The 26,232-nt window shown below is 28.0% G+C and overlaps 1 protein-coding gene and 1 long non-coding RNA gene across 8 annotated transcripts; both read right to left on the reverse strand.

Moving 5' to 3' along the window:
* Positions 1-2,578: 2,578 nt before the first annotated feature.
* On the reverse strand, positions 2,579-16,603 carry LOC130944937 (naringenin 8-dimethylallyltransferase 1, chloroplastic-like). Of its 3 annotated transcripts, XM_057873538.1 has the most exons (13): positions 16,429-16,603; positions 13,112-13,159; positions 12,534-12,801; positions 9,953-10,039; positions 8,683-8,757; positions 8,024-8,107; positions 7,475-7,564; positions 6,639-6,740; positions 4,904-4,996; positions 4,728-4,799; positions 4,537-4,632; positions 3,707-3,811; positions 2,579-2,874 (listed from the first exon to the last, which is right to left on the reverse strand). In XM_057873538.1, exons 3-13 carry the CDS (start codon positions 12,741-12,743, stop codon positions 2,833-2,835), a joined length of 1,056 nt encoding a protein of 351 aa, XP_057729521.1. In that variant the 5' UTR covers positions 12,744-12,801; positions 13,112-13,159; positions 16,429-16,603; the 3' UTR covers positions 2,579-2,832. The 3 variants fall into 3 exon arrangements, with proteins under 3 accessions (XP_057729521.1, XP_057729519.1, XP_057729520.1); XM_057873536.1 differs by lacking the exon at positions 13,112-13,159; XM_057873537.1 differs by lacking the exons at positions 3,707-3,811; positions 13,112-13,159.
* Positions 16,604-17,579: 976 nt separating this feature from the next.
* LOC130946388 (uncharacterized) lies at positions 17,580-25,350 on the reverse strand. 5 transcript variants are annotated; one of them, XR_009072273.1, is made up of 7 exons: positions 24,912-25,350; positions 24,621-24,703; positions 23,874-24,077; positions 23,665-23,800; positions 23,467-23,546; positions 18,173-18,219; positions 17,580-18,066 (listed from the first exon to the last, which is right to left on the reverse strand). It is a non-coding gene; the product is annotated as an uncharacterized LOC130946388 (long non-coding RNA). The 5 variants fall into 5 exon arrangements; XR_009072272.1 differs by having other exon boundaries at positions 24,907-25,350; XR_009072271.1 differs by lacking the exon at positions 24,621-24,703 and having other exon boundaries at positions 17,580-18,060.
* Between the last annotated feature and the right edge of the window lie 882 nt (positions 25,351-26,232).

Raw genomic sequence — 26,232 nt, forward strand, 5'->3', positions numbered from 1 at the left:
TCTAGGTTTTAATCTTTGCTTTCTTCTACTTCTATCCTCTTAATTCCTTGTTGTTACATTCATCTTCCTCTATTCTTTTGTTGTAATTTCCTTTATGTTGTTCTTAGACTTTGTTGTAGATTCACTTTTGTTCCTTCCTTTCCCTTTCAATTCAATAAAGGTAAATCATAATAATTGTGTTCCTTTTGATTTGTGTTGTTAATTCCTTTCAATAATTGTTGTTTGATTTTATTCTTGTTGTTGATTTACTATGTTTTCCTTTTATGCCTACCAAGTGTTTGATGAAATGCTTGGTTGGATTTTAGTGTAGGTTTTGTTCCTCTTGGCCTAGGTAGAGTAATTAGTGACTCTGGAGTTATCTAATTCCTTTGTTGATTGATAATTAGAAATTTCTAATTGATTTGAATGCCTCTAAAGCTAGTCATTCCTTTAGGAGATGATTAGGGCTTGAGGAATCAAATTGATTCATCCACTTGACTTCCCTCCATAGGTGGAGGTTAACTAAGTGGTAGCAATGAACAATTCTCATCACAATTGAGAAAGGTAACTAGGATAGGATTTCTAGTTCTCACATCTTGCCAAGAGCTTTGTTAGTCGTTAGTTTATTTCCATTACCATTTACTTTCATGCCTCTTATCCAAAACCCCAAAATAACTCATAACCAATAACAAGACACTTCATTACAATTCCTAGGGAGAACGACCCGAGGTCTAAATACTTCGGTTTATAAATTTTAGGGGTTTGTACTAGTGACAAACAACTTTTTGTATGAAAGGATTATTGTTTGGTTTAGAAACTATACTTTACAACGAGATTTCATTAATGAAATTCTAAACCGTCAAAAATCCAATCATCAATGCACGAAGGTCAGGTTTGACAACATCTTGCTATTCTTTCTTCGTCTCTGAACAAGATTCTGCCAAATTCGCCCAAAATTCACCTAAAATCATAAAAATAATACAAAAACTCAAAGTAGCATTCAAAGATGAACTTTGCACTAAAACATAGTAAAACTTAATAAAATTTAACTAAAAACACCATAAAAACAATTAGAAAAAGGGTATAAGATGCTCACGCATCAGTGTTCCTTATTTTCGTAGAAAAACTAGCAAGTTTGGAATAATATTTGTAGAACTTTCCAACTTCTTCAAATGTCTTGAAAGTCATCCCAACCTTTGGGACAAATTATTCATCGACAATACACCTGGACTGTAAAATGAATCAAAATATTGTCATAATAAGGCCATTATGTAATAACAAATGAACCGAAATATGTGCATTCTATAAATTCAGAAACTTTTGCATTCTATCCAAATTCACATTCATAAACAATACTGATTTTAGCAAAGAAGGACGAAATTATTCATGATTACTTTATTCAATTGCATTCCATTCCATTTAATTCAAAATTGTTGAAGAATGAACCGAAATACTATCATAACAAGACCCTTGTGTAATAACAAATGAACCGAAAATTGTCTATTATATAAATTCAAATTTAGGAACTCCTGCATTCTATAATGAACTGAAAATATTATCAAAACAAAACCATTGTATAACACCCAAATAATGAACCGAAAATTGTGTTCATAAACAACACTGGTATTAGCAATGAAGAATGAAATTATTCATTATCACTTTATTCAATTCAAAATTGTTGAAAAATGAAACTAAATAAAATTAAGACCAATCCAAACCTCGTCCACTTGATTCGATTCAGAAGAATAATCTAAATCGCTCTCACTGATTTGAACTTGAATCATTCATTATTTTGATACAGAAGAATAATACATTTTTCGATTCAGAAGAATAATACGCTATTTAAACACAAATCAAAATTTAAAGAGAAAGAGAATAAAATCATATGAGAAATACAACGAAAATAAAAATCTAAAGAAAAAGAGACAATAATCAGAGAAATCATAAAAGAAGGGAAGCTTTCCGTTGAAGAAGAACAAAGAAGGAAACTTTAGTTGAAGAGAAAGCTTTACGTTGAAGAGGTTTACATTAAAAGTCTGTTATAAAGTTTACATTGAAAAGGTGGTACAACGCGTGAGAGAAAATTAGTTGGACTTGATTAGTGAAATTACTTGAATGCAGAGTATTATTATAAAATTATTTGATCATTTCAGTAATTTCTAGTTCAAATATCTTATATTATTACATTAGGTCACAGTCTAATCTAAGTCTTAATTAAGAAGATTAGTCTAATATCTAAGATCTTAGTTGATGAAGTAACGAATCGAATTTTGAAAGGCTTGAAACAATAATATTTATGGTTCTTAAATTGACAGATAATACCCTTTTGTACATTTATTTTAATAATAAAACTCAAATAGTATAGTATTTTAGAGGACTAGATATAAGCATTTTAATCGAACCATACTTTTCACTTATTTTAGTTAAGAGATTCTCAGTTATGTATGAATCACAATTTGTTGATATCTCATATTTTTCTCTAACCTAATTTGAAGTCGTCCAAAGATCTCTTAAACAATCTTACCATTTAAAGCATCTCATATAGCGTTTTTAAAATATATGCTAACATATCATTCAAATAATCATGTTTTATATCAATATGTTAAAGGATCGGATCTCTAAAAAATGATATTTATTATAAATAGAAGAAAACTCTACAACTTTTACTGGTTACCAAAAATCAACTCTAGAAAAAGTCCAAAGTCTATTACTTTCTGAACTCTCAACAGTGAGGCATAGTCCCAACATCAATCGAAAAATATGAAACACATCAAATTTTGAACTTATTGATAGTCTCCATGGTGACATGTGATAAATGTTGAACAATTTATAGAATCAAATATCATTCCATCTTCATCGAACAAAAAGTACAAGGAAGTTTTCCACAGAAAGAAACTGCAATGGAAAAAGACAAATTGGTAATAAGTTTTTCATTGTATATATATTCACAATTGTCATCAACATTGAGTTTTCACACACAATAACTTTATGTATGAGGTATATTTTAATTATTATTAAGTAATTGAGTTGATAAAGTAGCTAAACAATTAGCACCTCTCCTTTTTAATTTTTTTTTCGACCCACTTTATCATTTAATCAATAAGGCACACTAAACTATCGAAGCTAGGAATAATTATAATTGTATATGTGGCAACCTTCTAGCTATAACAAAATTAGTGAAAACTACTATAAATATTCTTTACATTTCTAGGAATTTACTGAGAAGTAATTATAGCTAAAAAATTTAAATATGGAAGTAAGATATGTGATATACTTTAATATTGTAATTTTGGGTATTTTTTAAAATTGTCGGATGTACACAAATCGGAGGGGTCCGATTTGTGTTTAAAAAATTAAAAAAAATTTAATTTTTTAAACACAAATCGGACAGTTCGATTTCTATACTTTTTACAAATCGGACGGTCCGATTTTAGCTTCTGACACCACAGCTACGTAAAGCTCCTATACACTTCATAACTGCGTCCTACACCATTTTTTCTTCCATATCTATATTATATATCTCGAGTAATTAAAATAAAATATTTTGTTAAAATAAATTTAATTTTTAACTACTTTTTGTTTTCGGATTAAACAAATATATATGACCTTTCTTTACCAAAAAGAGCACATGATTTATATATATAGTACAAAATTTATTATGAAACAATGTACACTCAACTTGAAATAAATTCCTCAAATCATTTGATTATGTAAAGTTATTTCTTACCACAAAGATAGCCATATAAAAGGATTGTAACGAATCATTGTTCGATAAATCTACGGAATTTGCACGATACCAAAGGATTATGGACATGATGAAATGTGTCACAACCTAACAAGCAAGTTGAAATGTTACTGAAATAATGAATAACTTAACTTTTATTTGATATCAATCAACTATGACAATAGAAGAAATTAAATCAGTAAAGAGAACCATTAGTTTTATCTTTGTACAGAAGATTTTGTAGCACAATGATTTCTGAAATAAATATTACTACTCTCTCTCCCTCTCTCTCTTCCAAGGTTCCTAATAATAATAATAATAATAATAATAATAATAATAATAAGTAAAGAGAAGAGGTGGTGGGTGATGGGTGGTGGTGATGGTGACGATAGTGGTATCGAGAGTTGGATGAAGAAGAATCGGCGGTAAAAAATTATGGATTCAAATGGTAATAATAAATAATTGAGAATTAGAGATTGAGATGAATAGGTTATGGTAAAAAGAATAAATTCAGGAAATTTTTGAATAATATTTTAAGATTTGGATAATTTTATCAACAAAAATTCATCTTTCATAGGTAAAACTTTTTTTTTAGATAAATTTATCAGCGTCTTGAACTTTCGTTGGTAGAAATAATTGTTTATTAATAACTTTCGATCAAACATTTAAACAAAAATAATCATAACAAGATTACTGAATATCACATTATCAAAATAAAATTCCAAAAATATTAATTTCTTAAGTTCATTGATCAAAATTTTACTACATGTTTAGTAAACATTTGTATATAATAAACATATAGTTGTAAATTGCATAAGTAAATAGCACATTACCGTAAAAATTTTGCTCCATAGGATAGGAGATAATGCTCCCATTATAATAGCAATTCCATATGTCATTTGAAGGAGCGAAATGCAAAACCAAAATACCTAGTAGAAGATGAAACAAATAAAAAATGTGGCTATATATATAATAGCACAAAAATTTAGTATTCATATATTGCATGAAATAGAAAAATATATACTCGTCTAGGACCCAAATGTATTGCCAAGGTTTTGTGACCTGCTGCTTTATCTCCTTCAATGTCAGGTATATCCTATTTGAATTCAAGCAATTAATGTTACATCAATTATTTAAACATATAAAATAAAAAGATTCATGTAAGAAAAAAAGATTTATTCAAAAAATTTAAAATATTACCTTTGCCAAGGATATAACTGTATAGAAAAGGCTGACGACCACAACAGTAAAAACTAGCGATCTCGGATAGTCAAGTGCCTTCTTGAGCACAGTCTTGATATCATGTCATGTATTATTTAAAATAAAAGAAATATGTTAGACTTCTTGAAAGCTTAATCATAAGAGGAAAATTTAGTTATTAGAAACCATATTAAAATATATTCTTATTTTAAATAAAGTACACTTTTTTTTTCTAATGTTTGTTAGAAATTTGTAAATTATCTCTAATGTTTTCTATATATCTCAATTTTGTATTTAATATTTTAAGTAAATTTTAACTTTACATTTCCTGTCAAAATTTAATTTGTTAAATAATTATTTTTTTTAATTTTACCCTTATTCCTTTGTTTTTCTTTATTTTCTCTTTCAGTCACACGAAGGAAGATGAAGAAATAAGGTTAAGATTGGGAAAAATGTTAAACCATTAATTGTTTAAGCGATTTGGACAAAAATGGTAAAATTAAATTTTTTTACAAATATTAAGGATAAAACCATATTTATTTTTGTTGTTATATACTATTAAAGATATAATCATTCCTGTTACTTTCTCCTATCAGTTTAAGTTTTTGGAAAAAGTGGTGGTATCATAACATATATGCTATTAGAATTTTATGTTCGAAAGATTTGAAGTTCGATCATTGGCGAACTCTAAAAGTGAAAAAATAGCATAAGAGAAATAAAAGCAAAAAAGGAGTAGACCTATAAAAAAATCAAACAAACTCAATAGAGATTCTTATTTAAAAAAAAATTAGAGATATAATCCTTCATGGTATTTCTTCCCATAAACTTAAGCTGCACTTTTTTTTTTCACAACATTAATAGGCTTATCTTTCAAACTTCTCATTAGTTTTAATACTTAACAACAAAATTGATCATATCAATATGGGCAATATTGGGCATTGGAAATATCTAGTCTATTTTCTAAATAGTTAACGTGAATATATTATTTTATTTATTATTTATAATGGTCTCAAAAGATTCTTAAACTCAATACTTAACAGGTCTCACCAACTATGAATTTGGTCCTGTTGTGTAATTTAATATTTATTTTTTTACTCTTAAATTTTAGTATTCATGATAACATTCAGAGAGAAATGCATAAGTTGAAAGAATTTATAAACTCAGAAGAACAAAGAGAGTAATAGCAGAGGTGAGAGAGACGAATGGAAACTTATGTTACAAGTAAGTGATTCTGTGTTACAGCGAAAGTGTGAAGCTATCTAGATTAGTATAATAGCTAAAATTTCGATTTAACTCTTAAAATTTTTCAATATTATAATTTTAAAGTAATCAATCAATTTTATAAAATTTATACTAGGTCGGACGATTTTACGATTTAAATCTTATTAAGATTTTATGTTTTACGTACTTAATTTATTTTTTCAATTTTATATAAAATCTCAATTTTCTCTACTTGCTGTAGCATGGATACTAGTATAAACTCCACTGCAATTATAACAGAAGTAATAACAGAATGAATTTTCTAAAAAAAGTAATAACAGAATTTTGAGTTTTTTAACTGTTATTATTCTGATAATTCATGTGATGATTAATAACTCTAGAACAATTTTATTCAATATACATTATTTGTGATGTAGTTTTGAAATTTTCTTCAACAAATATTGTTCTCACTGTTTGTGAAAGCTAATGAAAAAAATTTGTAACAAGTCTCTAAAAATTATATCTTAATAGATACCTTCATGTGAAGATATGGTGCAATATGTTGTCCAATTGTCATAGAACTTGCAAGAGATAATGTTGCAAGGATTGTGGATCTTTTCCATCTCAACAAGGGCAACTGAAAATTTCAGAAATAAATAAGTTATCAGATTAATAAATAGTGTTATCATAATTGAATAAATATTTATACTTGAGAACATTATTAAAAGCGTGAATAAATTTGTCAATTTTTCTAATACGTGCAAAATAATGTTTCATGTCAGTAGTTACTATTAATGATTAACAAAGGAGTATATATTGTCTAATAAAAATAAATATTAAAGCTATTTTGTGTATTTTAAAACTTAAAAGACTAAAATATTAATTTTTAAAAATTCCAAAAATTAATTTGAGTAATTACTCTGTATATAATTTTTGCCATGAAATTGCAATAGTGGCAAAGGAACTTCAATTTCAAACATATTATGGCATCACTCCCTCCATCTAAGTCCAAATTAAGATTACCCAGTTGTATTTTGTGAAAAAAAATGATCTTACAACTTTCATGAAGACAGTGAGAGTTGGTTCAAACATTTAGAGGGTCAAATAACATTGAGAATTAGAAAACTATTAATGATGACCACCCGAGAGATCTTGGATCACTTAATTAAACTATATTATCTTTCTAGATTTTATTTTGATGTTCTCATTGTGGAAAGTGGAAACCCTTTTTCTAATGGCCTGAATTTGCTAAGTTATTTTCAAATCACAATAATCTTTAGTGATAAAAATGTGCCTTTATAAGAAGATAAAATCAAAAAGTAATTTAAATGAACATACATTTTTTATATATAACTTAGAAAACAAACTCACCTTAACTGAATACGCAGTCATGAGCATAGTACTGATGACTAAACACCAAAACATTGGCCTTGATCCTAACACCCACGCAGATCCAAAGCCCTATAGAAAAAGAAACATAAAGAATAACAATACTAGCAACATTTATCTTGAAACAATAATATAATTAAAGTAATTACATCAAACGAGTTAAAAAATAGCTTTCATCATATCATATAGGCATTTTACATGTGAAAAGCTAATGAACAATAATTTAGAGAATTTATTAAAGAGTAATCGAGTGTGTTATTATGTTATTTTTTAAACTGCCACAAAAAAATAATAAAAAAATGCCACAATGCATTAATTAATTCAGAACCCTTCATTCATCCAAAATGAACAAGAAAGCGCCACTAAAGATGTCCTGACGGTTTTATATAAATATCACAAATAATAAACTTGTGACGCTTCTAATTTTCGGAGTTTGAAAAAATATCGTAATACTTTTTATGGGAGTTTGAAATAACCACAAACTTAAAAAGAAGCCACAAATAATAAGAATCCTGTAGAGATATATGTTACCATTAGAAGAGATGATGCCACAATTGTTACTGCATTTCTTAAGGAATATTTTCCGGATGCCAATGGAAGATATGGTTTGTTAATCTACAATGAAACATATGGCACATGTCAAAAATAAGAGGGAAAAAAGCCTTATGAAAAGGAATAAGCAATTAACAAATGCTTAGTGACCAAAACAATATAGCATTTGATAAAAATAATTTATTAAAATTGTCTTTTAAAATATAGCATTTTAAAAGTTACAGTATTTATGTTTGGTAAAACTAAATTAAAATTAGCTTACAAGTAATAATTATATTTGATAAAATAATTTTTAAAATTTAAAAAATCATAATAAACATAAATATGAAAATAAATTTGGATATTTATTAATACATGATATTATGTTAGACTTTTAACTTTGATAAACACAGGTTAATTTTAAAAGTTTTTCAGCTTACTAACTTTCAAAACAAAACAACATATTTTAAAAAATTTTAATAGACGAGCCTTATTTGTTTTCATCATTTAATCTATACAAGTGATTGATATCTACTTTCATGAAACCATACTGATGAACAAAATACTTATCATAATGATGATCTTCAAGTAACCATATAAAATATAGAACTTTGAAACTAAAAGTAATAAAACATTGAATGTTCATCCAAATTGTTTACCTTGTCTATTTCAACATCGGCTAATTGATTCACACCAACAATATATTGAAACATGATGCAGTTAGGTATCAGAAACTGAAATAAGGGGGAAATGAGGATTAGGAATTATTCCAAATTAAACTACATATAATACTCCATAAATACTAAAAAAATTGATTATAAAGACATTTCCGCTGTGAGATTATATATATATATATATATATATATATATATATATATATATAATTGAATGGTAAATAAGGGTGGAAATGGGCTTAGTCGAATCGAATTTCGGCTTAGATAAACTTAATTTGTGTTATTATAAACATATGGTCTAAAGCTAAGTCTGTTACTTTTTATAGACTTTCTTTTAGGCTCAAGTTTAGTCTGTTTAAAAATCTGACAAATCCATGAACCTATTTAAAAAGTTTATTTTGTGAATTATAATTCAAACAAAAAATTTTTAAAAAATCTAAATTAACATTAAATGTATTTTAATTTATAATTCATATTTTGTAAATCACAATTTCTTTATATATATCATTAATCGGTTAGCCACATATCATAATCATACTTATAATTTATAAACATAATTTTTTTTCTTTGAACAAAAAAAAGGCTAAAATCTTATCTAATCTTGACTATTTATTTATTTTAGTTTTATTTTAGATTTATTATGAGTGAATAGTTAAAAGGTTAAATTAAGAATAATTTGTTTTTATAAAAAAATATTTTGATAAATCGCCCGACGAGTTTCATATCCTATGGCCTAACCTTTTTAGCTAATAAATTTTAAAAAGAGTTTGCATTTGGCCTGTTTAATAAAATAAGTCGAGTCGAACCAAACCTAAAATAAACTGAATTATAAATTTCCATTGGATAATCTGATCCACTTCAAAACCTAATTGTAAATAAAAAAATAATATGTTCCAATAACAACTGGCTATGGCTACTGCAGATGATTAATTAAAGAATGTGCATCAAGAAACATAATATTTTTATTTTAAATTTTAGATATCATTTTAAGAAATATAAAATATTGTTATTTTTCAGTGGAATAATCATAATGAAATCCATGTAAGTTTAATAATCTTTTAAAATAAGATGTACACTAATAATATAATAACTAGCATTTAAACATATGAATCTGTTAATTATTGCTCTTCTTTTATAATAAGATGGGGTATCAACAATTAATATAACACAATAATAAACATTGTGATAATGATATAATAAGTTGCCTTTTTCTTGTTCCATGCCATTTGTAAAGAACTGAAATCTTAGAAACTACCTGCAAGAAGCCTATTAAGAACATTTTTGGAGATATATTTGATAAATTGTCCGCCGCCAGGAGTGACGAAGAAAGTCCACTTGATATCTATCCAAAGACACAACATTAATTGTTAGCAATTCTTGATTGGTTGCTTGGTTTCAAATTGCAGTCACACATAATATTCAAAGTGAGAAAACTAATAAAATAAAAAATAATTGTCTAATCATCTTTAGAAAAAATAATCCTTTGCATATATATGTCTTTTCTTAGATTAAAAATTTGAAATAAGTTCTCAAAATAAAGAAATAATGGTTAATTATCTTTATTTGTTTGTCCATTAATCTATATTCTATTATATTATGTTAAAATTGAATTTTTGTACCTAATATATAATAACTGACGTGATATATTTTTAAAAGTATTTTTTAATTTATTTTTTATAATTTATTAAACTAAATTAATTATAATTAAATAATTATACCAATAAATTAATTTAATTAAATATATAAATATCACACAATTTATTATAATTTATATCAATTAATTAATTTAAACATTTATAAGTTGTATATAATAATGCTACAAATAAAACAGAGGCAAGATAGATATGTTTTCTTAATATTATTATGTTATTATCGTATTATATTAGTATTACAAATGATAAATTAATTATATATTTTTTTTGTTTAATTGTCAAAACTGAACCAATAATTAAATTAGTCAAATTACTAGGTTATTGATTATTGGTTCAACTAGTAGAACATTGGTTGAACTGATTAACCTAGTCTTATATAAATAAAAAATAATAAAAATTTAAAATTAAAATTTAAAATACATATTTTCACTAACATTTTAAGAATATCTAACTATTTTAAAATAATATAGAATAAAAACAATAAGTATTTTGTTATTTTTAAAAACGATGTCATTTTAGAGTTTCAACAAAACAAAAACTTAAACTTCTCCCTTTTGATCACTTCGGCTTCTCCTTTTCCACTAAACTTCAAACAAAAAAAAAATTAACTCTTTTATGGGTGAAAAGAATTAAAGGTTTCTAGAGGAAAAAGTGTTTGTGGTCACTTTTTTATTTTCACGAAGTGCGTATGGGCATTGTTGAAGTTGAAAAGGGGTTTAAGGTGATCACAAACACTTTTCTTCCAGCAACCTTCAATTCTTTTCATCCATAAAAAAGCTAATTTTTTTTTTGTTTGAAGTTCAATGGAAAAAAAGAAGACGAAAGTGATCAAAAGAGAGGGGTTTAACGTTTTAGTTTTGTTAAAATTCTAAAACGATGTTGTTTAGTACCTTTCTTAATGTTAAAATGCGTACAACGTTGTTTTAATATGTTTAGTGTAGCAAGAATTGAGCTACATCACTAAGAACATTGAATTCCAATGACGAAAAATATATAAGAGACTATATTGGTACACTTTTTTTAATTTAAAAGATCGAATTGTAGCAATTAAGAAGTTAAAGACTAAATCGATACAACTCGCCAATCTAAAAGACCAAAGTGTAACTTAACTCATACTTAAACTTCAAAATACCACTAAGTATAATTGGAGATTTTATATGAAACATCTAACCGTATTCTACTAAGAAAATATTGTTAGTGAGAAGCAAATTTTCAATTTGGAAAAAGATTTCTATGGTTAATAGATACTGTTAATTATGAAACACTTGAGAAATACTTAAATGGTAGTAGAAGTTTTTTTTTACATATAATAAAGATTTGTTTTCTGAAAAAAAAGTAAATGTAGTGTCATAGGTAGATTTTGACAAAAATAATTTTTTTATAATAGTGTCTTTTACTATTATCATAAAAAGAATTTTAAGGACAAATTTTATCTTATATTAGTTTGTACTTTCTCAAATCAATTTTAACATAAAAAATAAAAAAATAAAAAATTTACTCATGAATGATAAAAAAATGTATGCAACAATTTAACTATTAATATTGTTTAAAAAATTTTAAAAATAAGATTCTAATATAAATATTTCAGTTTAAATAATAATTATTTTACTTTAAAGACAAATAAAATAATTATTCATTGTTTTTAATATTAAAAATAGTTAAACTTTGAATTTATTAAACTTTACAAAACTTTTATAGCAATACTTTTTATGCGCGCGTGTTTTTATTTAAAAATTAAAAATAAATATTTTATATATTTTAGTATATTATCCTGTGTAAGCATGGTACAGATGCTAGTAAGTTATAATAAATTGTGGTTATTCTCAAAATTTATAAAATGAAATATTTTAAGAAAAACCAAAACTTATAAGAAAAAACTGTTTCATCTCACAATTTATAATTTAAAAGTAACGGCCTAATAAACAAATATAAAAAAATAAAATGGGTGTTAAAAATAATTTAGGAACAAATTTGAGAATTTTACTCTATATATATTTGTAACGTAGTTTCAGAATAATAATGTGTTTGATTATAAGCTAATACAGAAGACATTTGTATAGAAAAGTTTCATCACGTGTAATTTTGTCAATCAGATGAAACTTATTCTTAAAAAGAAAAAATCAATATATTTTCAGCCAAATATATAGTTGATGCTTAAGGAAGGGAATTGAGAATGAAACTTACGAAGCTAAAGAATGCGTATAATCTGGAAAACTGGCGAAAAGTATCCATGCCATCTTTGATAAACTCCAAAATAGGTTGTGATTTTTTTGGTTCATCATGTGAATTTTTTGAGGTTGCATTCACCAAGTATTTTTTCTCAAATTTATCATCACTCATCATAGATCCTCCTTTAAGGTTGGTGCAATGATTCTTCCAATAATTATGCTGCATCTTGATACAATATTCTTTTGATAGTTTCCCATTGTTGTTCCATAAGGCTCTTCTTGTACTAGAATTTAAACAATAATGAAATTAATTACCTTCATATTGAGAGAAAAAAATTTAATTTATTATTCATTATTTACCATGTTTTTTAAAAATTCACATCTAGTTTATCCTCATTTAAAATTGTTAGTTGAAAATTGTTAAATAATAATTTAGTCAAATCAAATTATTCAACGATTTTCAACCAATAATTTAATATGAAGATAATTGTAGGTGAATTTTTTTTTTTTCCTGTTCATGTAGTTGGAGAAGTGGTTATTAAAACAGCAACAATAAAATTTGAAAAAGAGAAATCTGAATATGTAAAGATATACTTGCGTAGTGGTTGTTTGTGAATTTCTCACTCTTTCAGAAACTTCCACCTACATATATTAATAAAAAATTTTGATTAACGTACAAATTTTAAGATTTATTAGGGTTCATAATTCATGGAATGATTTATTTATTTATCCGTGACGAGGAGGTCACAGTGAGATAAAGGTGGAGCCGTGGAGCCATGGAGGTAATTGCGCGAAAATAGCGGCAGGTGAATGAGGGGTGGTAATAGTGGAATAGTGGATGTTGTGTTCAATTAAGATATTATTTATAGAATTCAAGACTTAATTATTCTTAAAATATTAGTAAAAATATATTTTTTAAATTTTAATTTTATATTTTTTATTATTTTATATTTTTTATTTACGTGAATTTAATTTTATTTGGTGGGACCAATAATTTATTGGTTAAATCAATAAACTAATAATAAATCAGTAATTTCTGATAACTATGATTCTAATACGAAGAGAGGATTTTGAAGGTCAAGTGGAGTAGTTGGATGAGATTTTTTGAATATTATAATTATTATTTGTATTAAAGATAAATTTGTTAAGATTTTTTAAAACACCAAAAACAATAAAAATGATTTTAGTTTTTGATAAAAAATTTAAAGAACAAAACAGTAATATGTAACTTATGTGATTTTTTTTAAGAATTAACTATATTTATTAAATAATTTTCTACATTTAAATAATTTTATATTTAAGTGATTTAAGTTACGTATTTTTTTTTTCGTTTTCTTCTCTTCTTCCCTCCTTCTTCTCATTATTTATTCTAATATAAGGCTCATTAGCATAGTATTATAAATTAATATAATTTAAAAAAATGAATAATATTTAGGAATTTGGGCATATAATGAGGAGGTGATGATGATAATGAGACTTGTTCGGGAGTAGATCCTCTCCAGTGAAAAAAAAACTGGATGGTATCTAGTGGAAGATCTCACCATTCAATACATTCTCTCTCTCATTTATTGCTGGTCCCACTTGTAAAATTAAAGGTGGAAGATTACACTTTATTCTCTCCAGTGACAAAAAAAAATAGAGAGGATCTATTTCCGACTTGTTCAACTATTTTAATCGATTAGTAATTGTTTAGCAATTGTTTGATATGGTTGGATAATATTATTATTATTTATCAATTATTAGTGACCCACGGTTTAATTAAGTTTATATTTCTGTTTGCTAGTCTATTGTAAGGATTGTCATGTGACTTTGAATACTCATATTCTATTACATGATGTCCAACTTTTTATTATTCAATAAGTACCTTGCTGCTATAAGAAACTAAAATTATATTCACAAGAGATAAAATATATGTATTCAACCCAATAAGGTTCCCAAAATGTCAAATATTTCACGTCAGACGTGTTATTGTTAACAACTATCCTTTTTTTTTTAAACTAAAAATAAAGAGATTTGAATTTGTGTCCTCTTAGATAAAAAAATATGTAAATTAAAAAAGTAAAAGCCTAATTAATACCCTTAAATCAAGGTGATAAAACTTACACATGATAAAAATTACACATTCGATAATGATTAAGCCTAATCACCCTTATATATAAAGATAATAAGATTTACACACGATAAAAATTTGATGTTTTTAATTATATTTACGGGTATGGGTAATTCGACTACCTGATCAAAATCGATCTGATTAAATTATATGGATATGGTTTTATATTCAATAGATCGGACACAATAATCAGGTCAGACTTAATTAAATCTTACCTTTATTAGTTATGGTGTTGATTTTGAGGTTTAGGATTTATATTAATTTGGTCTGCATCCAATAATTATTCAATTAGATTTATATTAATGTTTTAAAAAAATATAATAATATATACAACTTTATTCTTTTCTCATCCAAATTATACTATTTATTTATTTAAGTATAACTTTTATGGTGTATTAATTTTTTTTACTATTACATATTATTTATATACATTTTTTCTAATTTTTTCATTTTTTTAAATTTTATTTCAGTCAGATATTCCAATTACCCGAATCGATCAACCCCTATTTCATTGATTTGGATTAGTTAGAATCTACACAAAAAATTTCATATTGGAACTAACTCCACCTATGATACTCTTAACTTTATCATTATTTTATAATTTTTTTCAGATAATAGAATTTTTTTTCTTTATTTTAACATAGAAATAAGGAAATCAACAAATAACTAAATTTGATCTGTTTCTTTTTGGTGAATCGAAATTGAAAATAAGGCTGTTGCCTAGATTGAAAAACTGTTCATGACCAGCTAAAATATGGAGAAAAGCATTAATAAGAATAATTTTGTATATAATGGCTTCAATAATTTATCTAAATTAAATTATTTTAATTATTTCTTAATTTACGTAAGTAATCATAACTGATGAATTATATATTTATTTTCCTTCACTTTTCTCTTGGTGATTCTATTCTTTTGGAAATTAAAGCATAATTGCTTTCTCGGTCTTCCTCTACTTTTGCAAAAACTTGTCCTGCTATATATAAGTTAAAAATATAATTATTTATATATCTTTTTATTAATTTAAATTCTTTAAAAAATAGTTTTATAGTATAATATTAGAGCTTTTATAACCTAAATCTAAAATTCGGTTATCAATTCCTGATGATTAAAAAAAATGAGCATAAGATAAAATAAAAGAAAAAAATATCTATGCAAAGTTTGTGGAAAATAAAGACATTATTTGAAGAAAAAATATTATTATTATTATTATTATTATTATATATATATATATATATATATATATATATTAAAATTAACTACAAAAATCAGTTACTAATATATTTTTGTATAAATATATTTGTAGTTTAATATATTTTTAATATGGATTTATATTTTAATATGTATTTTCTATTCATGACTTATTTTAGTAATTGATTTTAGTGTACACGTGGTTATAATAATAATAATAATGGGGAAAAATATATTTTTGGTCTCTAAAGTTTGCCAAAAATATCAAAAATACCTCTAAATTTTATTTTGTTTTAATTTTGTCTAAAAAAATTTTTATTTGTATCAAATATACTATTAACAGCTTGTTTTTAAAATTTAAGATTAATTCAACAATAATACATAATAACTATGTTAACTTTGCTTATGTTAAATATTGTTATTGTAAAAATATTATTGAATTAGTCATAAATCTTTTAAAAAATTAAATATTAGAGATAAATTTGATGTAAATCGAAAAATTTTTATAATTAAATTAAACTAAAATAAAATTTATATTTGTGAAATTTTTAATAAATTTTGAAGTCAGAAGATATTTTTACTGTAATAATAATAATAATAATAAAAGGTGTACCGGTGGTGGTGGAAGGAGCGAGATTTGAGAAATGAGGCGGAGAGTCCGAAAGGCATTTGAAAGCAGCAAATTTGGGCGATGGGAAGTTGAAAGTTGGAAGCTGTGTTGAGTCTGTGAGCATTATTATTAGGAAAGTAAGACTGAAACTAAAGGAGACCTCTTTGTGGAAAGACTAGATAATCCATCACTTCTATATATAACATGAAACACGAAACAATGTAGTCACTGTCACTACTTCCTAACTACTCACTAGTTGTTACTTGTTTGCTACATTATCATTATTATTATTATTATTATTATTATTATTCGTTTTTCTAATTTTTGTAAATCAGTCAAAAGTTTACTTTTTCAACATCTAGATTTAGTCAATAACTTGTTTCAGCAATTTTTTATTTAAATTAATAAAATATAATATTTACAAAAACGTTTAATTTATCAAATATTTACCAATATATGTTATGTGACACATTCCGAGAATTGTGCTCTACATCAAGGGAAGAAATCCAAGATTCTAAAACTCGAATTGCTCTTACTAATAGTTTATCGGTTTATTGATTCGATTGTAGTTTAACTTTATAGTTCAATTGGAATAATTATTTTATAATAAAGGTTTAATTACTCTGTTGGTTCCTATAGTTTCGCGAATTTTTCAATTAGGTCCCTATACATTTTTTCCTTTTAATTGGGTCCTTATACATTAATTTTTTTTTCAATTTAGTCCTTATTAACGTTAAACGTCAAAAAAATGTTAGTGAATTGTGAAATTACTTTTATACCCTTAAGGGCCTAATTGAAAAGAAAAAAAAATATAGGAACTTAATTGAAAATTTAGTAAAACTATAAATATTCAATAAAAAATATTCCTATGATCCCTATTCAATGATTCTAAGACATGAAAAATATTCCTTTTATTTTGTCACTATCATTCTTTTGCTTATTTATATACAAATTGTACCAAAAATACATTCTCTTTTGTTTTTTTAACTTTCAAAATACCTTATCTTAAGAACCTAAAAAAAAGAATGAATAAAATAAAATAGAAATAATAGTAATAAATATATATATAAAATTTAGTTTTCATCCTTCAAGTATTCATTATGATAATGTAACATTTTACATTTGTGTGGATTCATAGAATATAATTTGTCTTTATTATATAATGGTACACAATAAAAAACTACAAGCCAATGTAATTTGTGTCTTTACATCACCATCTTTAGGTCCAGGAACAATATAAGCACCCACAGATTCTGATCTCTCTTGATTCACATTTTGATTCGCATCCAGATCCCTAGGCTTGTTAGTTTGGCCAATATTAGTGAGTTCATCACTTGGGGCTTCAATTCCTTTGGAAGTTTGGGAGGATCCTCCTCAAAAGCATTTTCTTTGACAGACTCACCATTTGTAGATACAGTGGCAATTTCAGAAACAGTTTCAACTGCTAAAACTTTCACATCATCTGTGGCATGTTTACCAACATCATCAGTTGGCTTTATGATAATGAAGTGCCGGACAAAGGAGACGTTGAATCCACAGGTTGCTCCTTGTTTGGTTGGTCTGCAAATATGGGGGTACTCCGATCATTTTCAGCTACAAGTTCAACATTGTCCCTCTGAGTTGTTGCATCCACTTCTGCAGCTAGAGTTTCACTTTTCTTATGAGCATGAAGAAATCAAGAAGAGAAGCTCAACTTGAAAATTAACTACAAGATCATTATCCATGTATAGTAATGCACAAGCAATACCTTGACTTTTTTGGTCATGTTGCCCTTAGATCCTTGCCCATTGGAAGCTATTTCAAAAAACGTTAAGATACAATAAAACAACTGCTAGCACTTCTAATAACAGAATATGCAAAACTTAATATTGAAAGGCACGCTTTTTACTCATTTATTCTAGTTTAAAATTAAACTAGATAATGACAAGACTATAACTATGGCATGGTTTGATTCACCTAGCCAATTCCACATAGCTAAACAAAGATTATATTAGTAGTAGTAACAGTCGTTGTTTTCATAGATCAACCTAGATACAAATTAGATGTAAAACCTTTAAATCTAGAAGGAAGAAAGTAAAAGATTTGTTAGTGGTATAGTTTAAAAAGAAAGTTCTGTGAAAACCATTTTCCTGAAGGGATGGCCATTTCTGCAAAACACACATAAGTTTTATGTCTTACAACTTAAGTTGAGGTATCAAACCATCTTCTCTTGACCTAGCAAAAGTTTACACCAAAGCAACACCAAAGCATTCTAAACAAAGGCAGAGAACAGATTTTTGAACTTAACAAGAAACATTTAAATCTTAATTGAAAACAGTGTATTCATGCCACATTTAGGATCAGAGTAATTATAGTTCTTCAGATTATGTCAGAGGCAGGGCAAAGCTTAAAATCAATACCTTTCTAAGTTTATCAATCTCCCAACAGAACATAAGACTAGAGATAGGACTTCAAATCAATGGCTAGCCAAATTTTGTTCACAACTACAACAACTAGGTGACCCAATCACTTTAAGCAAGAAACGAACAATACTATCTAAGCAAGAATTATCCTAAAAGTGTTACTTCAAAACAATATCATATGAACATCAAACACTAAAATTAGAGCAAACCAATTTTAATATCTTCGAAAATATTGACATATGCATAAACACAGTTCATCAACACGAAAAAATGAAAAAAAAAATAATTTTAATGTCACCTGTTTTGACAAATCGAGTGCAGGCAGATCGAGGCGCAGCGTGGTGAGGCGCGGCACGGTGAGGGAGGGACAAGCCACTGCAGCCGAAATGCAATAACCAAGGCCAACCCTCCCAAGTCCCTGCATCCAACCTAGTCCTGGGATCTGTCTGAAACGGAAGCCACGGGAGCGCGAGGCAGCGAAACCAGGCGCGGGACGGAGGGGTGGTGCGGTGAGGGGGACGGAGGCACGGCGCGACGAGGCGAGGGAAGCATGGAACAAGGCACGTAGGCGAGGGACAGAGGGACAGAGGCGTAGCGAAATACAAGGGATGAGCAGAATATAAGGATGAGACACGACAGGGACGCTGAGAGGAGGAGGCGCGGCGAGAGGGCACCGCGGCAGATTCTGAGAGAGCTTGAGGTTAGGGCTAAGGATATGTGACTCTTTTGGGGGGGGAAGGGGGGGTTGGGTGATTGGGTCAAGTGAGAAGGGTGTTTTTGGAATTTTTGAAATATAAGATGTTATGCTATCTTAAAAAAAAGAATATTCGTTTTTTTAAAAGGATATTCTGTTATTTTAGACGTTTTTGTCACAGTAAGGGTTTAATTGAAAAAAAAATAATGTATAGGGATCCAATTGAAAAGAAAAAAAGTATAGGGACCTAATTGAAAAATTCGCGAAACTATAGGGACCAACAGAGTAATTAAACCTATAATAAAATAATAGATAAATTATTAAAAATACATCTGAATAATTGTTACTAATAAAAATATATTTAAATTTTATTATCAACAAAAATACTCTCAAATAATTTAAAAATATAACAAAAATACTTAATATTAAATATGTATTCTCAAAAATATTTTAAAGATTAAATTTTAATGTGATTTTTTGTAAGTATGATTAAAAAAATGAGATATTTTTATTTTTAAAATTTGGTAATTTTTTGCTAAGTATATAATTTTTTTTTTTGTCAACAGCCAATAATATTTTTAAAAAATAAAATAAAAATAGAGATCAAAATTTTATGCTATTTTTTGTGTGTATTTTTTAAATAGTTATCTAAACATTCTTATAAAATTTTAGATCAAATATATAAACAATTTATCAAATACAAAAGTCGTTTGTCACTTAAAAAAATGAGGCACCTGCGCCTGACAAAAATAGTGATTTTATCCTGCTAACTTAGTGTTGCGGTGTGAATGTGGGGATGGTAGTTTTGTCCCGCCACATTCCCTCTAAAGTGTTTGCGACATACTAATATTTAGATAGTATTAATTTCTTTCTTTAAATTTACTCCTAATAATGATATAATTTTTAACATTTCAAAATATCTCTTGACATTGTATTAATTAAAATTTGTGCTAGAAAGTAGTTACTTCTGTCTCCTTGCCTACATAAGATTTCATGCATTTTATTTTTCTTAATTTGTGAAATAAATGGTTAAATTAATCTTTAAATTTTTTTTTAAATTTGTTTTCGAACAAATCTTTTAATTAAATTCGTTTTTTAAAGATTTAAATTAGTCATGTTAGTTCTTCTGTCACTTTCATTATTAATAACGTTAGAATTTGTTGATGTGGTATAAATAACATCACAACACATACTTAATAGTTTTAATTAAGGGATAAGTATTGTTTTGGTCCCTAATGTTCAAGGTCAGAATCGAAACCGTCCCAACATAATTTTTTATTTAGAATCGTCCTTAACGTTTTATTTCGTATTAAAATCGTCCTTTTTAATAAATCTTTTAATTTTATTACTAAATTACTCTTATTCTAATAAAAAAATTATAAAATTAAAAAAAAAAAAGAAAAGACACGAGGGGGAGGGGAGATGGAAAAAGGGAAAGGGCGAGGAGGAAGGGGGGACGACGCCGACGAAGTTTGGAGCCGCTGTCGCCGTTGTCGTTGCCATCGCGAGCCAGGGAGAGAGCTTCTACTTTTGCACCGCTGTTGCTCGTCGCCTCGCCGCTGCACCTCGCCGCTTCTGCTTCTTGCTTCGGCCTATGTTTCTGCTTCGTCTTCTACTTCATCCTCTGCTTCTTACTTCTGTCTCCGCTTTCTGCTTCTACTTGATGAGCTTCTGCTTCTTCTGGGTCTGCTTCTACTTCTACTTCTAATCTAATTTTGATTTGTTATTTTCTGATTTTATTGTTATTATGTGTTGATTTGGTTGTTGAATTTTATGTTGTTATTTCTGAATTTGAATAATGTTTTAGTTGTTGGTGTTGTTGAATCTGATTATTAGTATTTGTTGAATCTGAATTTGAATAATGGATTTGTTCATCATAATCCCTAATTCCCTAATTTTTATTGTTGGTTTTGTTCTTGTTCTTATTTTTGGATTTCTGTTGCTTTTTTTTGTTTTTGGATTTCTTGTTTCTCCCTAATACCAAATGATACGAAATAAGAAATAAATAAAAAGACACGAAATAAGAAATAAATAAAAAGACAAAGATTGAAATTGAATAAAAAAATAAATTGAAATTGAAATAAAAAACAAAAAGAATAAATTGAAATTGAATACAAAAATAATCATTTCATTTAATTTGATGAGTTTTGTTTACATTTGTTATTTCATCCATCTCATGATCATTTGCGAATTGATTATAATAATAACAGGTTAGCATTTTCTCTATTTTTTATTTAATTCACAGTACTACAACTTGTAATTCCTGCATTTTTCATATGTTTAAGTGCAAGTTTTTACTTGTCTCTCAAAAGAGTTTATATAAAGAGTTTATATTTCTTGTATCAATGACGTTTCTGGACTGACCTTTGATAAGGAGGCAGATAAATTTGACATCTAAGTACGTCTTGTTTTAAATGAAATACTCGTATTTGAAATTATTCCATGTTTTTAAGGGAAACGTTTAGCTTCTGTGACTTTGAATGGCTGTCTAACCTGTTAAATAAATTCAGCGAATCGATTATTATAGAGATGATCAACATTGTGAATGGTTAAACAGCCATCCAAAGTCACAAAAGCTAAACGTTTTCCCTAAAAACATGGAATAATTTCAAATACGAGTATTTCATTTAAAACAAGACGTACTTAGATGTCAAATTTATCTGCCATCAAAGTCACAAAAGCTAAACGTTTTCCCTAAAAACATGGAATAATTTCAAATACGAGTATTTCATTTAAAACAAGACGTACTTAGATGTCAAATTTATCTGCCTCCTTATCAAAGGTCAGTCCAAAAACGCCATTGATACCAAAGAAATATAAACTCTTTTAAGAGACAAGTAAAAACTTGCACTTAAACATATGAAAAATGCAGGAATTACAAGTTGTAGTGCTGTGAATTGAATTTGAATAAAAAAATAGAGAAAATGCTAACCTGTTAGCATCATAATCAATTCGCAAATGATCATGAAATGGCTTAAATAACAAATGCAAACAAAACTCATCAAATTAAATGACAGATCTAGGGCCCACCAAAAAAATGACAAATCTAGAAAAATTAAATTATAATTTTCAACTCACCTTGAAGAACAAGGTCGCGTAAATGCTCAGACATCGGGCATACAATATCTATGGGAAAAATTTGTAACCTATAAACTAAGACACAACATAGTACTGCAATAACATTAATATACTTAATCTAATTAAAAAACTCGCCTCAGAGAACGATTTGTGCAGAGGACCTAGTATATTCCTTAAAAATCATAGGCACATACCAAAGAAAAAGAAGAAAGAAATAAATAAATTACTTCAAAAGAAAATGTAAGGATTTACAATAGATTGAAAAGAAAATGAAGAAAATCAACATCAGTTTACCCCCTAAATTTTCAATGGAGTCATTTTTTCAAAAAATGAGAAAGAAAGAAGAAAGTGAGACAGTCTCTAGGTAGCAGTAACTAAATTGCAGCAATGAAATGAGGAAAATTGCTATCGAAGAGGGCAATTTTGAAGAGAGAAAGGGAAGGGGGATTGAATAATTGATGTCTCGACCCATTCCTCAATTGCTTCCCAATTGACGCAATTAATTAAAGTGTTATAGACTTATACCCACTAAAGCATTCATATTTTGAAACCAGTCTATTAAACCGGCTTTGGGAGGTCAACAGGCTCTTGCCTCCTAAGAATAATCGAAACAGAACGCCACCATCAGCCACATGGAAGCCGAGAGAAAGACGCATACACTTATGCTAACTTGCTAAGACGGGAGCCTAGTCAATCAAAACAGGGTAACAAATTTTTATTTATCAATGACGCCATGAATGAAACCATGAACCTCCCATCATCCTCTACCCTCCCAAATCCTCAACTTTACTTGGCAAAGCATGAACCATAACATATAAACAAATTCTTATGTCAAAATGCTTTGTCAGTTAAAAGAAGAATTATTACCTCCTCTGATTGCTGCATTGGCGACCAGCATGATTAGACTGCACAGCTTTCTGATTTAGTTGCCAGCTACAGTAACCGATCTGTTGCAAACAACACAAAATTAGTTGTATAGTTACCCCAACATTCAGCTAATGGAAAAGGTGTCCATCTGGAAAGAGAGGAATGACACCATATTCTACCCAAGGTTTCAAATCATACCTTCGAAATCAAAGAGCAATATCTCTGCTTTTGTAATCACTCAAGATCGATCAGGCAGCCATGAGATTGGAAGGCCCCCACGCCAACAATGACCAGGCCGCCGGTCTTCCATGCTCAAATACTATGCAGACGCAGCCTGGATGCCTTAGAAGCGATAATAAGGAGACAATAACGGGAGCTTCATCAGAGAGCAGGTTTAAAGGTTTTACCTGTCCGTTTTAACAAGATGGCCGCCGCTCTGGTAGCAAGCAACTGCCTGAGTGAGTCAATCATCAGATTCGGATTGCCTGGATCTCGTGGAATCTCGCAAGAAAGAGATCGGTTTTGGTTGTGGTTTTGGAAGCCGCCATGGTGTTCGAGGAATCTGGAACTAAGAAGAGGAGTTTCTTTCCTTGCATATCCGAAACTTGTTACTGCACCAGAAAGCCAGATCTTGGATGAGCCCAAGGTTGCAAGAACCGAACCGGTTCATAAACTGATGGAGTGACTGATTTAACGGTTCAAATATTCAACCGAAATTTAACTGGAGTTCAACTGGTTTAGTAATTTCTAATATTTTTATACAAAATGCAACATAAAAATATATCACTTATTATCATTTTAAACTCATGAAGAATAACATAAATAAAAAATAAATAAAAAGAAACTAATCTAAGCTTTAGTAATTTTCTTCAACTTCAAAGACTCAATCTCCATTTAGTGAAGAATTCTCTTTTATTGGCTTCAGCACAGTTATATTTCAGAATCAATTCAATTTTCATGCTTAAACATTATCATTTGTGCACAATAAAAACTTTAATGCAATCATAGCATTTCAAAGACATCAGGTATATTATATCTGTGGATTAGATTTTCTGCATATACCAATCCAAAATTCCATCCCTAGTAATGTCTATAGTAACAAATAAAAATCATAAACAATGACTACCATCTCCAACCTCTCTTTGGATCCACACCTTACAATTCTAGAACAGGCTTGCTATCAAGAAAATCATCAAATTCATCATCCAGTTCTTCGTTCTTTCCATCATCATTAACCCTATCATTTAAGCCCTCATCATTGTCACTTAAGTTAACAAAATCTCAAGCAGCAAGCCTATGTGAAGCTTAATTAGTTTGAAATAGTAGAAAAAATGTAAGGCTAAATTATTTTTCAAGAGAAAGATGTCAAAATAAACTTTTCGTCAGAGTCATTGTGCCAATAGAGAAATGCTTTGAAGAATTGTAACAATGAATTGCTACCTTACCCACTTAACCTCTTCTAGCTACCCATCACCACCAGTTAGCTGAACACCCAACAACTCAAGAAATTGACAAACCGTCAGCCACTCTTGCTAATTAACTCTTTTCTTATGAAGAGTGAGGAGCAGAGAAGCAGAGACCACCTAGCAAGACTGGTGAGAAGGCAGAAAAGCAGAAATGACAAACGGCGAGGAGCGAAACAGCGACGACCCACGGCGAGGAGCTGAGTAGCGACGACTGACAGCAAGGAGAGAAGAAGCAGCGACGGCGCACGCAGTGAAGAGAGACAACGAAGGGAAGGGAACGACGACGGAGAAGGGGCTGTGGGGGCTGCGGGGTTGCGGGGCTGCGGGGGCTGCCGGCTGAGGGCTAGGGTTCTCTGATCTTTCAATTTCAAAGTTCAAAGTTTCAGATGGGAGAGGAAAGGGAGGGGAAAGGGAGGACTGGGCGACGTTGGGGAGTTTTAGGCTTTTGGCCATTTAGGTTTTTTTCTTTTAACAAAGGTCAAAAACGCGCGTCGTTTTGGAGGGTGCACCAAACCGTGAAATATCTAAAAAATTGATCGGTTTTATCGGTTTATCGGTTAACTATCGGTTTAACCGGTTTTGTGACCAAATTTTTTGCCAGATGGTTTTTGAGGTTAACCAAACCGTTCTAATGACCGATTTTAGGTTAATTCGGTTGAATCGACCAGTCCGATTCGATTTTTAAAACTATGGATGAGGGCATGAGGCTCTCTTATTTAGGTAGCGTTTGTTTTGAGGTACCGAAATAGAGATTGAGAGACTTAGACTCAATATCATGTTTGTTGGTTCAAAGATTGGTACTAAAATTTTTGTCTCTATCTGTTTCAATTAATTAATTCCAATTTTATTTTTTGTACAAATTAAATTAGAGCTTCATTTTTGTTTTAATTTCTATCTTTTACTTTGTATCAAAGAGAATACTGATATTTATTTCAGTTTCTGTTTCTAAATCTTAATCTTTCAATTTTTATCTCTGTACTAAATACTACTTTTAGGGTACATTTTAGACCGATTAGTTGTAAGATTTTTTTTAAAATAAATAATTTAAATATTTTATTTAAATAATAAATATAGGTAATTTCTAATTTGTAATATATTTACCCATCTTCATTTTACTTTTATATTTCGATTATAATGTAAACGAATTAATATTACTTATATTTTATTTACAGAATAAACAAAATATGTATATCTATAAATATAAAATTATAATTTAAAAAAATACAAATATTAATAAATTAACTTAAAAAAATGATATATTTTATTATTATTTAAATTAATTTTAATTAATTTATATTTT

This window comes from Arachis stenosperma, chromosome 8, assembly GCF_014773155.1.
Source record: "Arachis stenosperma cultivar V10309 chromosome 8, arast.V10309.gnm1.PFL2, whole genome shotgun sequence".
Classification (NCBI taxonomy): Eukaryota; Viridiplantae; Streptophyta; class Magnoliopsida; order Fabales; family Fabaceae; genus Arachis; species Arachis stenosperma.

Excerpts from the sequence above, each read along its gene's own strand:
- LOC130944937 (XM_057873536.1), bottom strand. The coding sequence starts at position 16,484 with ATGCCTTTCGGACTCTCCGCCTCATTTCTCAAATCTCGCTCCTTCCAC. Across the intron at positions 4,633-4,727 it reads TACATTTGGGTCCTAGACGA|GTATTTTGGTTTTGCATTTC; the intron begins GTATATATTTTT and ends ATCTTCTACTAG. Across the intron at positions 2,875-3,706 it reads TTTATATGGCTATCTTTGTG|TTTCTTTCTGTGGAAAACTT; the intron begins GTAAGAAATAAC and ends TTTCCATTGCAG.